The sequence below is a fragment of the Haplochromis burtoni genome, unplaced genomic scaffold (assembly GCF_018398535.1).
Source record: "Haplochromis burtoni strain Fernald_Lab_line unplaced genomic scaffold, NCSU_Asbu1 Contig_319, whole genome shotgun sequence".
NCBI lineage: Eukaryota > Metazoa > Chordata > Actinopteri > Cichliformes > Cichlidae > Haplochromis > Haplochromis burtoni.
Genome location: NW_024582680.1, coordinates 658,343 through 669,881, shown reverse-complemented (window position 1 = coordinate 669,881; position 11,539 = coordinate 658,343). Strand labels below are relative to the sequence as shown.

At 39.9% G+C, this 11,539-nt stretch overlaps 2 protein-coding genes across 2 annotated transcripts in view; both read left to right on the top strand.

Annotated features, from left to right (window-relative positions):
* LOC121815820 (neurotrypsin-like) overlaps positions 1 to 3,011 on the top strand; it is a 15,334-nt gene extending 12,323 nt beyond the window's left edge. The window contains exons 4-5 of the mRNA XM_042228356.1: positions 1,422 to 1,558; positions 1,780 to 3,011. Of these exons, the coding sequence (XP_042084290.1) occupies positions 1,422 to 1,558; positions 1,780 to 1,881 (239 nt within the window). The 3' untranslated portion in view covers positions 1,882 to 3,011. The remainder of the gene's footprint in view (positions 1 to 1,421; positions 1,559 to 1,779) is intronic.
* A 48-nt stretch (positions 3,012 to 3,059) lies between these two features.
* vbp1 (von Hippel-Lindau binding protein 1) lies at positions 3,060 to 9,974 on the top strand. Its single transcript, XM_005941929.3, has 6 exons — positions 3,060 to 3,203; positions 4,881 to 5,005; positions 5,264 to 5,330; positions 7,384 to 7,482; positions 7,646 to 7,784; positions 9,144 to 9,974. The coding sequence occupies exons 1-6, from the start codon at positions 3,123 to 3,125 to the stop codon at positions 9,218 to 9,220; spliced, it is 588 nt and encodes a 195-aa protein (XP_005941991.1). The 5' UTR covers positions 3,060 to 3,122; the 3' UTR covers positions 9,221 to 9,974.
* Positions 9,975 to 11,539: the final 1,565 nt, after the last annotated feature.

Below are 11,539 nucleotides of genomic sequence, written 5' to 3'. Positions count from 1 at the left end.
AAAATCATTTCTAGCTGACGTTCCTAAAATGTAAATGGACCTAAGAGCAGACCACAGCAACCTCCTAGATGAAGAACTACTCAGCAACACAAAGGCAGACAAGCAATGGGTCTCTGTTATGAAGAGCTGGACCAGGACCTGGCATAACTCACACCTACTGGCTGAAGATGCTAGTAGCCCTCCATGAATACCTGACAGCACATATCAGGGTTTTGCTAACAACAGGTACTAATTTAGGAGTGGAGTGGCCATCAGCCACTTCCCTGGGTCTGTGTGGCTTCTCTGGGTACTCAGGCTTCTTCCCTCCAACCAAAGACATGCACAGCATTAGGTTAATTAGTGATTTTAAACTGACCATAGGTGTGTATGGTTGTCTGTCTCTATGTGTTTACCCTGCGCCCTTTTTCTAGTTGCTGGACAGTTCAAAAACCCCTGTGACAAGAAGATCAAGGAAACTGTTCACCCCTACCGGGACCCCACCCTGGAGCCAGGCCTAGGGTGCCTAGGCCTTAGTCTATGTGGCCAGGCAAGGCACAGAAAAAAAAAAAAATACATAAATCAGTACCTTTTCAGGTCAAAAATGTAACTAAAGACAAATTTGGTAGATATTTGATCATCCAGGGATTACTTGTACAAGAAACCATTAACTAGTGATATGATGTAATGAAGATAAAGGTAACTTTTGGCATTGTATTTGGGATTGCAGGGAGATAGGCTCTTTTTGGGTTGCAGTAACACAAACTATGAAACAAATATTATCCAAAGAGGTTGTTTTGGATCCTGGCTTCCTTATTCTGGGATTGTACCCAGAAAACATGAGGTACACAAAAAGTGACAGAATGTTTATTGATATGGGTTTGTTACAAGCAAAAAGATTAATCGCACTAAAATGGAAAAGAACAAGGGAACCGAATATCACACAGTGGATAAAACAAATGATGGTGGCTTTGCCATTGGAACGGATAACATTGTATACTGAAAAGGAAATTGGATGTTTTTGAGAAGGTGTGGAGACCATTTGTGAATTTTGTAGAAGGATTTGTATTATCTGAGGAGGACGAGGACTGAGGGCAATGACATTTGATTTGGGATAATGATAAATTTAGGCCTTTAACGGAGTGATAAATCTGATGACTTTCTTGTTTTCTTTTTGCTGTCTGAGAGGAGTGTATGTTCATGTAGTATTTAGAATGTTGGACTGTTTGTAAGTCATTAAAATGTAAAAATATAATAAAGATATTGTTGGAAAAAAGATTAACACAGAAAAGAAAATGTAACGAAGTGATTTTGAAGTTTAAAGTTTGTTTTAAATTATGGATGTGGAAAAGTCAGACAGCTAGAGAGAGGAGGATAAAGTGTGAGAGGGCATGGGCTGATTAGATGTTAACAGTGTGACTGGATGTCCCCATGTTTGAGGCCAGATGCCCTCTCCGAAGGTGTGACACCCAGTGAGAAAGTAGGAAGTTGGAGGAAGTTCTTGGTGAAAGTGAATCTGGCTGCTGTCGACTCCTCCGTGGACATGAAAGACCCAGCTGTGATGGAGTCTGTCATGAATTCGGTAACTTATGTTAACAAATCTTAGTAAAGTGTCTATACTGCTTTTTAAGGAAAAAACCTTACAGATGTTTTTAAGACAGTCTTAGATGATTAATATTCCCAGAAAAAAATGCTTTATTTGCTTTTTTCTGTGTCTCTTTCATGTCAAATTTCATTTAAAATGTAACTATAACAGATTATAATTTGTGGTGTAATCAGTAAATTCTCTTTTCTGTTGTGCAGATCAAAAATGAGTTGAGAGGTACGGCTGACGACCTAAAAGTGAGCTGGTGGAAACGTCCAGAAAAGAAAGATATCAAAAAACAAGAGGCGTGTACTCCATAGTTTACACTGTTTGTTTCAATAGCTGGATAAAGGCGGCTTACAGCCTGTAAAACTGATGTGATTCATTTAATCTTTACTTTTCACATGATATCTGTGTGACTGCTTGCTTTCTGTTGTGGTTCATAATCTCTCTCGTTTGATGACTTATTTCTCTGATGATTTTCCAAAGAAGACGAGCTCTGTTGGTGCCTTCAGAGAAATATTACAGTCAAATATGAAATTTAACATTTGCTTTGAATTGAGGTCAAGTGAAGAGATTTTCAAGGTAAGGAAGTTATATTTCCCTGTGGTTTGCATCATGAAAAACAATATGGAAATATGTCTTCCTTGCCCATAATGAATTGTTCTTTGTCTCTCACAAAGTTAAATTCAAACCAATTTATCTGAGATGTTTTGAAGTGACTGATAAATTTCATCCGTGTGTTTTACCAGGACGCATTTCACATCAAACCTGCATATTAACTGAAGCTTCAAATATTTTTGTCTATGTTAGTGAAAAAAGCATTTCTTTTTAATTCTTGGTTTTATTGCATAATGAATTTACATTGCATGATCGCTTGAGTTAACCTACTCTTCCCTTTTCCGTGGTTTTATTTCATGAGTGTTCTGAGATGTGCATTACTGCGCAAAAGTCTTTGGCCATCCCTTCTTTTTTATATTTTGTGTGAGAAATGGAAGATAGAATCATTTAATTAAAACGTGCAAAACTCTATATATAGATGCATTTTTGCTTGAATAATTAATACCAGTGTTATGTGGCTTATCAAATAAAAAACAAAAATCAAAAGCATTCCACTGGAAATGGTCTGGTTGAAGGGCTGGATTGAAAATAAATGAAAAAGCAGCCAATTTCCAGAGAATAACTCAGAAAGCCTTGAAAACTGTTGCTCAAGAGCACTTTAAAAATTAGAAGAAAGTCTGTTTCCTTGGAAGTAATATAGAGAAATGAGGGGTGACTACACTTTTTTCACAGCACTGTAATTATGTTTTGTTTAGTTGGTTGAATTTATATGTGTCTTGAATGCTGTAGCCATGTTACTAACACTATTATAAATCATCAATAATGTATCATTATTATGTGTGAGAATAAAAGGTTCTTGATTCAAAAATACTCGGTGAGCCTTTTGTGTTACTCCAGTTGCAGCCTGCGACCACTAGAAGCAACAGAGTCTTGTTTCCCCGCTTAAGACGGTTGTACGCATGCTCGTACGTCAGGAAGGAAGGAGTATCCTCTCTCCAAGATGGCAGCGATCATAGACAACAGCAATGCCGTAGGGGCGACAAAGAGAAAGCACCTCGGTATCCCAGAAGCGGTTTTTGTGGTGGGTAAACCCGGACATTTCTCGCAGTGTCGCTGGTTTGACTTGTTATTACTCCGCTGAAGACACACTTGTAGCTGTAGCTTCCGGTGTGCGGGTGCAGCATGCTGGCTAACAGCTAAGCTAACAGATAATCCTGCTGTGTGTGCAGGCTGGGCGGCAGCTCGTTTCCATCTATGGACATCACTGCATTATTGTCACTATGCCTCGTTTCCTCTTTAGGCTTTAGGTCAGTTCATCCAGCCACACATCAGTCTAACTGGAGGCTGCTTTGGTGACATTAGCCTCATCCGTGCATAATCAGGCAGTAAGATGAGCACATTTAGATTTAAGGTGTGTAGTGAATACGTCCGAACATGTATGAGCTACTGCTCTCAGGTGTCCTGTCTCCTGACAGTTGCAAATACAGCAGAAAGTTAAGCGTCACGTGATCTGCAGGTTATTTTTCTCCTTTAGGATGGGCATTACATCACAGGGCCCACTGCCGTGTCTTCAACGTGTTTGTTTCATGAGGTTAGCAGTTCAAAGCTCCACCGAAACTAGAAAATATTGATCTTCATTTACTTAGAAGCACCTTAGGTGATTAGTTTTCAGTAATTCATCACTTAATTTCACTGCTAATCTTCACTCATGTATGTCCTTTGGCCTTTGCTGAGCAAATACAGACAATTAAAACTAGAGTTGGTCTGTCGATTACAGGTTGAGTCACACATATACCTACATGCATGTGCATGTCAGAGCACAGTGCAGATTAATGTAGTCTCCATCGCCACCTGTCAGCCACCACGTCCAGCTTTGCTTCCTGGATGTGTAATCTCTCTGTTTCTGCTCCCTCTATCCCTCACTCACCTGTAAGGAGCACATGTACATTTCTAATCAAAAGCTGAACATCAGATTCACAGATATTATAAATGTGATTTTAAAATGTGTTTGTTTCAGATTTTTATGGTGGAAACAGTTTGAGCTGTTGCAAGTCCCAACAGATCTTTGACAATAAAAGCCTCGTCAAGAAATGAAGTGTTTCTGACCAGTAAGAGTCTAAGAGGTCTTTAATTTGAAAGACATGGTACTATGAGATCTTTAAGATACATGGGGCCCGATTATTAAACATCTTGACAGTGTAATAAAGTAATTTCTAAAGTTATAATGTTGTTCTTTCTGTAGAGTTGCCTTTTATTTGTCCTCATTGACGTCCAAATCACCAGCTATTCCATAACGTACAATGTTTTTTGTTACAGAAGAGTTGATGTCATAAGTTTCTTAACATTAACTTACTGAAAACGTGGCACGAAGATGCCGTTCGAAAAATTAATTCTAAAATGATTCTGCAATTTGTAGACTGTTGAGCCTCTGCCTGTATTTAACCCTGAGGAAATCTGCCTCTCCAAAATGCTTCTTTTATACCCAACCTTGTGACTGACGTGTTGCCAGTTAACCTAATTAGTTGGAAAACTTTCTTTCTAGTACCACTATTGCTGCCCTCATCCCAACTGTTTTGGAATTGAGGTAGTACATAATCTCTCCAGCGTGTGCTGGTGCCCAAATCACCTCGCTAATGAGGCATCCCAATCTGATGCCTAAACCAGCTCAACTATTTGCTTTCTGGTTTATTGTTATAGTTTAGTTCATTGTTAGTTAATCTTGCTTAATGCTTTCTTTCTCTCTTGCCTGGATTTTCAGGAGGATGTCGACTCTTTTATGAAGCAACCCGGCAATGAGACGGCGGACGCGGTGCTGAGGAGGCTGGACGAACAGTACCAGAAATACAAATACATGGAGCTCAACCTGTCTCAGAAGAAACTCAGGTGACACCAGTGAAGGAACACTTAACCTTGTTGTTATTGGCTTATACAGAGTTTGACAGAGGTCATTAGAGTTTGGTGTTAATATGGGACATCATCAGCTGGTGGACATAATTTCTGAGTGATAATCAAAGATTTGGACAGATATTAAAGACATTTAGTGAGCTATTTAAAGGAGAGCATCAGCAGAATTTAGAAGAATAAGGACACACTCCACGCATGCTTCATAATAACATCCAAATCACATCTCTTTGCTCGCAGGTTGAAAAACCAGATCCCTCAAATCAGACAAACGCTAGAAATCCTACGACACATGCAGAAGAAGAAGGTGCGTACGGTTGTTGTGAACAAACTTTAAAATGTTACCATTGTGTGACACCAGTGTAATTATGTGTTGAGCCTGTTGTAATTTGACTTGATGTTAAGTGAATCAAACAAATAATGGTTTGTATTCATTTATAGGGATGCCTGTCAGGTCAAAGGTTATTTCTGTAGCACATTTTAAACAACCTCAGTTGACCAAAGTGCTGTAGAATTTATACGAAATGTACACTGTATACAACAGTCGCAAAATCAACAATAAGTATACACAGAAAAAATCTAAAACAAGTAAATTAGACTGCATTTGCATGATTAAAGACAGAGTACTCTGCTCAACTAGACTCAAAAGCAAGTGAGAACAAATGGGCAGCTAAAAGTTCTGTATCCACTGAGACTCTTAAAGCAACTGGATACTGAAATCGACTGGAAGCCGGTTTAAGGCGGCCAGTACAGGTGTAATGTGATCGATCAAAGTGAGCTGCTGCATTTTGTACAGCTTGTTTGATCAGAGCTAACATATAAGAGTTACAACAGTCTAGACGAGAGGTAATAGAAATGTCAAATATCACACCAAGGTTCCTTACAGGTTAGAGGTTAAGAGACCAATGGCACTGTCATACCCATCTAACAGGTTGGACTGTCCAATTAAAATAATTTCTGTTTCGCTTTTGTTCAGATTAATGAAGTTTATCTCCAACCATGATTGTATATCTGAGACAGTTCACCAGTGCCTGAATAGAAGCGTAGCTGCTGGTTTGTATAGGCGATGACCTACATAGCTGTAGGTTATCTGCAAAGCAATGAATAGAGATGTGGAAATGAAAGAAGATAGTGGGCCCCAGCACAGAACCCTGAGGTACCCGACAACTAAGTGTGGACACAGAGGAAACTCCTGTGTTGCAGATGTGACTGTATCCATTTAAGGGCTGTACGTTTAATACCAACACACAAGCCGTGACAGAAGAAATGCCATCGTCTACAGAGACGCATCATATCGTCCATGATAACAACAGTATAGATTTTTATGCAATACAAAAATATTATCCTAGGATATCGTTGCTATAGCAACGCAATGCTTTTAAGTCCCCTAGTGAAAACGAGAACTGAGTGTCAGCATATATAAATTTTAAAAAGATCTACTTCAACAATAGAATAAAATAGAATAGCCCTTTATTGTATGTGTACAACGAAACTGTGGAAACCTCAAACAAAGCACAATACTGTGCAGAGTACGCAAGAAAACTGTCGCTGCTGAAGGTGGAAACCACAAACATGTTTCATCACTTCATGCAAAATCATACTATTGAGTACAGACATGTTACAAAGAAGGAGATACTATATATAAACAAATGGCTCAACCAAGTGTTGCTAACTGCTCTCCATATGAAAAAGGCAGAGGAAGCAGTGGCTGGAAATGACTGATGTTGTAACTTTGTGGAAAAGCAGAGCTTTAAGCAGCTGGTGAAAACGCTTGATCCAAGTCAAAAAGTCCCATGTAGAAAGTATTTTTAGCTTTACTGTGTGACAATGTTGTGCAGCTGCTGGAAATATTACACGGCTAAGTTACTTTAATTATTGTTAAACTAAAGATTGAAGCAATCATACTGCACTTTACATCCTTACATCACACATCAGCTCTACTGTTTACAAATGATCCAACGTGGTATTGATTATGTAAATTTCAAAGCCAAAATCTTAGCTGTTTCAAACATGACTTCATCAGTTCAAAAATTATGTAATTCAGTGTATAAAAATGTGTCTTGTTAAAAAAAATAATACTGTTTTTTTTTTTTTTTAAAAGGACCAATCTGCACATATTTTATTACACTTGGTTAAATAATGAGCCAATAACTTAATATTTTATCACATTATCAATCAGGCCACTTAACACAGAAATAACTAAATCTTTTAGTGTTTGACTAAACCACAGAGACTTCTTCATTTAACTGTGAGATTGTCGAGTTCAAAGCGGTGGTGATGCTTGAAGGTCAGCCAAAGTTAAAGTGTGTGGCAGAGAAATTGATAATGAAGAACCTTTAACCAGGTTTGCTTTCCTTCAGGAAACCACAGAGCCAATGGAGACACACTTCCTGTTGGCTGACAATGTTTACTGCAAGGCGTCAGTGCCACCCACTGACAAAGTCTGCCTATGGTTAGGGGTAAGTATTCTCAGTGAGCATTTTATTTCAAGGATAAAGCCAAAAAGTAATGAATCAAAAAGGGCTGTCTTGTGGACCTTATTCATAGAAGAGTTAATTAGATGAAGCTTAGCGTTTCCAGCGTTTCCCTTTTTTTCCCCACCCTGACATTTTCTCCTCACAGGCAAACGTCATGTTAGAGTACGACATCGATGAAGCTCAGGCTCTGCTAGAGAAGAACCTCTCCACGGCGTCTCGCAACCTGGAGACGCTCGAGGAGGATCTGGACTTCCTGCGAGACCAGTTCACCACCACTGAAGTCAGTATCCTTCCGCAGCGTAGCCCGCCCAGGCGGAGGTTACACCACTGATGGCACTGACAAAGCTCTCTGAAGCAAATACGGTTCACTTTTCAGTGAAAAACAGCGACATCTAGTGGCCAAACTACTGGTTTTCCATTTGTGTGAGTGGAGGGCATGACCTCACACTGTACTGCTGGTGTTGTTTCAGTGCAGCTTATTACACACAGGATTTCAGTTGTTATTTGGAAATGACCTAATGAGTATAAATGATTCACTGTTTAGAAGAAAAAGCATCGATTCTTGAGGTGCATTCACCATAAAGTGAAAGTAAGTTGCCTCTGTCAGCTTTCACTTAAAAAAATAATGTCCAGACTTAAGACGGAGTGTAACAAACAAATCAACCCAGAGGTTTATTTGTTTGTTACACCAAAGCTGCAAAGATAATTTAATAAACAGCTTAGGCTGCTCAGGCATGAGGCACTGCTCTCCGGTGTTTTTTAGACCAGACGATTCATTGAGTAACTTGTTTGAGTGATAAACCAATGATTTAAAAAAGGAAAAGAAATATTGGTGGTAAGAAACACAGCATGAAGTGGACCATGATAGATGATAAACTGCAGTTTTGCCCATTAAAAACTGAAAATAACCTTCAAGAGGATCCTTTAAGGGAGTAAACCCATATGAATCGCTCCCTGGAAGTCCCTGCTGGTCACCAGCATCACTTCACTGGGTTCAGTGATTTCTCTATCAAACTTTAATGAGAGGATGATGAGAGCTGGGTCTCTGGTTATGACCTTCAGTACACTTGAAGGAAGATCATCAGCTCATGAGTGTGACTGGAAGCTCCAGCTGTGTGAGTCAGACCAAAAAAATGTATCCGGTTATTCGAGGTCTAACAGAAGTGTACAACACGACTGTTTACTGCTACTTGTAGTGATGGAAAACCCTGTTTGGTGCTGGGCCAGTCCCAGAGTCACAGCCTCTGAGACACAATCATAGTGAGTCTGGGCGTCTGGACGTTCCTGATGTTGCACTGTAAAGTGCACGGCCGACAGACGTTTAGATCTGCATCTCTGCAGACTTCGCCAAAGGCAATCAGCCACAGTTCATAGAGTGGAAGTTAAACACCGTTTTAGAGGACGCCTGCGATAAATATTACAAAATAATATTGTTCAAAATGAGCAACCAACCAAGCGGTAATAATTACATGAAGTCGAATGAGGGCAAGATGTACCTCTCATCTCCTCAGTTTACAGTCGACCTGACACAGCAGGTAAGCGTGACAATGTTTTGTAATGTTGGTTAACTATTTCACGACTCCAGATCAAAACATCAATCCAGACGAGCCCTCTGTTGCTCCTTAACTCGCTGCTCCCTCCAGATATGGCGCGAGTCTACAACTGGGACGTGAAGAGAAGGAGCAAAGAAAACCTCCTCAAATCAGCAGACAAGTCTTAATATCGACGGGACGGCGTCCACACCACCTTCTGCTGAATATCTCTCCTTAGTCAGTACTAAAAAGAAAAAAAACTTTAAAAAAAAAAACAAACCCCGTCCCCCAGACTCACGTGTATGTTCACCCCGGAGCTCGGCGCGTAGAGGGCGTGTTGGAAATCTTTCCTCGAGCTGCGGCTTTGAGTTGATTTCTGTGCCCTCTATGCAGCCAGCCTCCAACTTCCACCAGTACTGTTTTCTGTTGATTTGTTACTTTTTAAAGTATTTTTTCAAGTAAAAACTAACAAAAGCAACGAGGCAATTTTTGTATTCTTTTTAAAGATTTGAGTATGTTCCTGTCATTTTATTTGATTGTTTTTGGCAGATTGTGAGCGAGGGCTCAATCACGTCATCTTCTCTTTGCATTTTCCCTCCTTACTGACCGGACTCTCCTGTTTTTTAGTTATTCTTTTTTGTTCCTCCTTCAGCAACATCCACGTGCAGGACTTTAAGTTTCTAAAACCACGCTGTGAGTAGAATAAAGCTCTAAGAAAACCATCATCTCCACAGGAGACGAACAACACAATAAAACTAGTTTGGACTATAGTCCTGCTTCACACCCACCACTGCTCCTCCTCCGTCCTTTGACCTTCCACACTCACCCATCTCCTCCTCCTTTTTACCACTGTTCTGTCTGTATTTATTTGTCTCTCACTGTATTCATTAAACGATGAATGAAGTAAAAGGAGAACACTTGGGCAAAGAGATGAGACCTTGACCTGGTGCTGTGTGTATTTTTTCAGCAGACAAAGAAAGTGTGTAAATAAGTGCAGTGAAACATGTACGGAGGCCAGCAGGAAGCGATGCAGGGAAACAAATGAGTGTCTGCGTCTATTATAGTGAGCTGCTTCTGTTAAAAGAAGCTTCAGGTAGACAATAGCTGCTCAAATAGTAGAGCTCTTTTTAAATGGGGCTCATGTTGAATATGCGATAAACCTATAAGAAAGAACTCGAACAAAAACTAGTTGAAAATTGAGTTTTATGGATTTTTAGTGTGTGTAAACTTCCTGCATTGATATACCAGCATAAGTAGCCCCTCCCCCAAAATAATGTAGCATCTGCGCTGAAGCACAAGATTTAATGGAAAGGAAACAGAGCTGATAACATGCAGTCTGCTTACAACAAAAATATTTCACGTCACTGTTGGAATAAATAAGCTCTCACATAAATTGTTTACACTTCTCGAAGTACAGGACTGAGAGCAGTAGATGGTGGACGAAACCACAATGAGATACATGAGGGAGTCTTTGTTTTCTGTCTGTAGATAAACCAGTAGCTTACACTGCTGTATACCAGGGCATAGTCTTTCAACCTCATCCACGAGACAAGGCAGGTAAGGCTTTCCAAGTTCCAAAATTATTTACCTCAGATGAATGAAAACAGATGACACGTTACATGGTGTAATCACAAATAGTCTATTAAAGTATTTAACAACTCTTCGCTCCCTCTATAGGCGTTGAGAGGTAGGTGCTGCTAAATTAAATACACTTTATAAATGCAGATGTCTCAGCAGGTTGCTGGTCTGGAGCATTATTCCTGACAATGAAACGCGTCAATAATCTTTAAAAAAAGCAAATGTTGCTGCCCATCAGTCTGGTAAAGCTTTTAAGGCCAATTCCAAACTGTTTGAAGTTCATCATTCTGCAGTGAGAAAGGTTATTCACAAATGCAAAACATTAAAGAGTTGCCACAATCATTCAGGAGTGGACATCCGTGCAGTTTCACCTCAAAGTTAGACCGTGCAATGCTCAGAGAAACTGCAGAAAACACCAGCCCTACATCTCAGTCTCTAAATTTCATGACAGCACAATTAGAAAAAGACTGACAGAGAATGGCTTGTTTGGAAGGGTCTTCTCTCTGAAAAGAAGCAGCACACCTGCTAGTGGACAGATGAGCCAAAGGTGGAGCTGTCTGGCTCTAAAGCACAGCTACATGTCAGTCAACCGTGAACTTTTGTGTACAAAGTGTTCGAGAGTCAAATGTGAGGCCATCCGTCTAACTGAGCGATGCAACACGGCAATGATCCCGAGCACAGCAGCAAACAGATGAATGCCTGCAAACCTCAATGGACTGAAGCAGCAGTGCAAAGAAGAGTGGGCTAAAACTCCCACAATGATGTGAGACACAGACAAAGTCATACTTCAAGTTACTGCTACCAAAGGTGGTTTTACTACTGTATCAAAGGGTTCATGTAGTATATCACACTGATTAGGTTTTGTGACATAAACGATGATATGCCGTGTTAATCTTAAGACCTCAATGTTTTTTAATGTCCTGATATAT

Excerpts from the sequence above, each read along its gene's own strand:
- vbp1 (XM_005941929.3), top strand. The coding sequence starts at position 3,123 with ATGGCAGCGATCATAGACAACAGCAATGCCGTAGGGGCGACAAAGAGA. Across the intron at positions 3,204-4,880 it reads TCCCAGAAGCGGTTTTTGTG|GAGGATGTCGACTCTTTTAT; the intron begins GTGGGTAAACCC and ends CTGGATTTTCAG. Across the intron at positions 5,006-5,263 it reads CTGTCTCAGAAGAAACTCAG|GTTGAAAAACCAGATCCCTC; the intron begins GTGACACCAGTG and ends CTTTGCTCGCAG.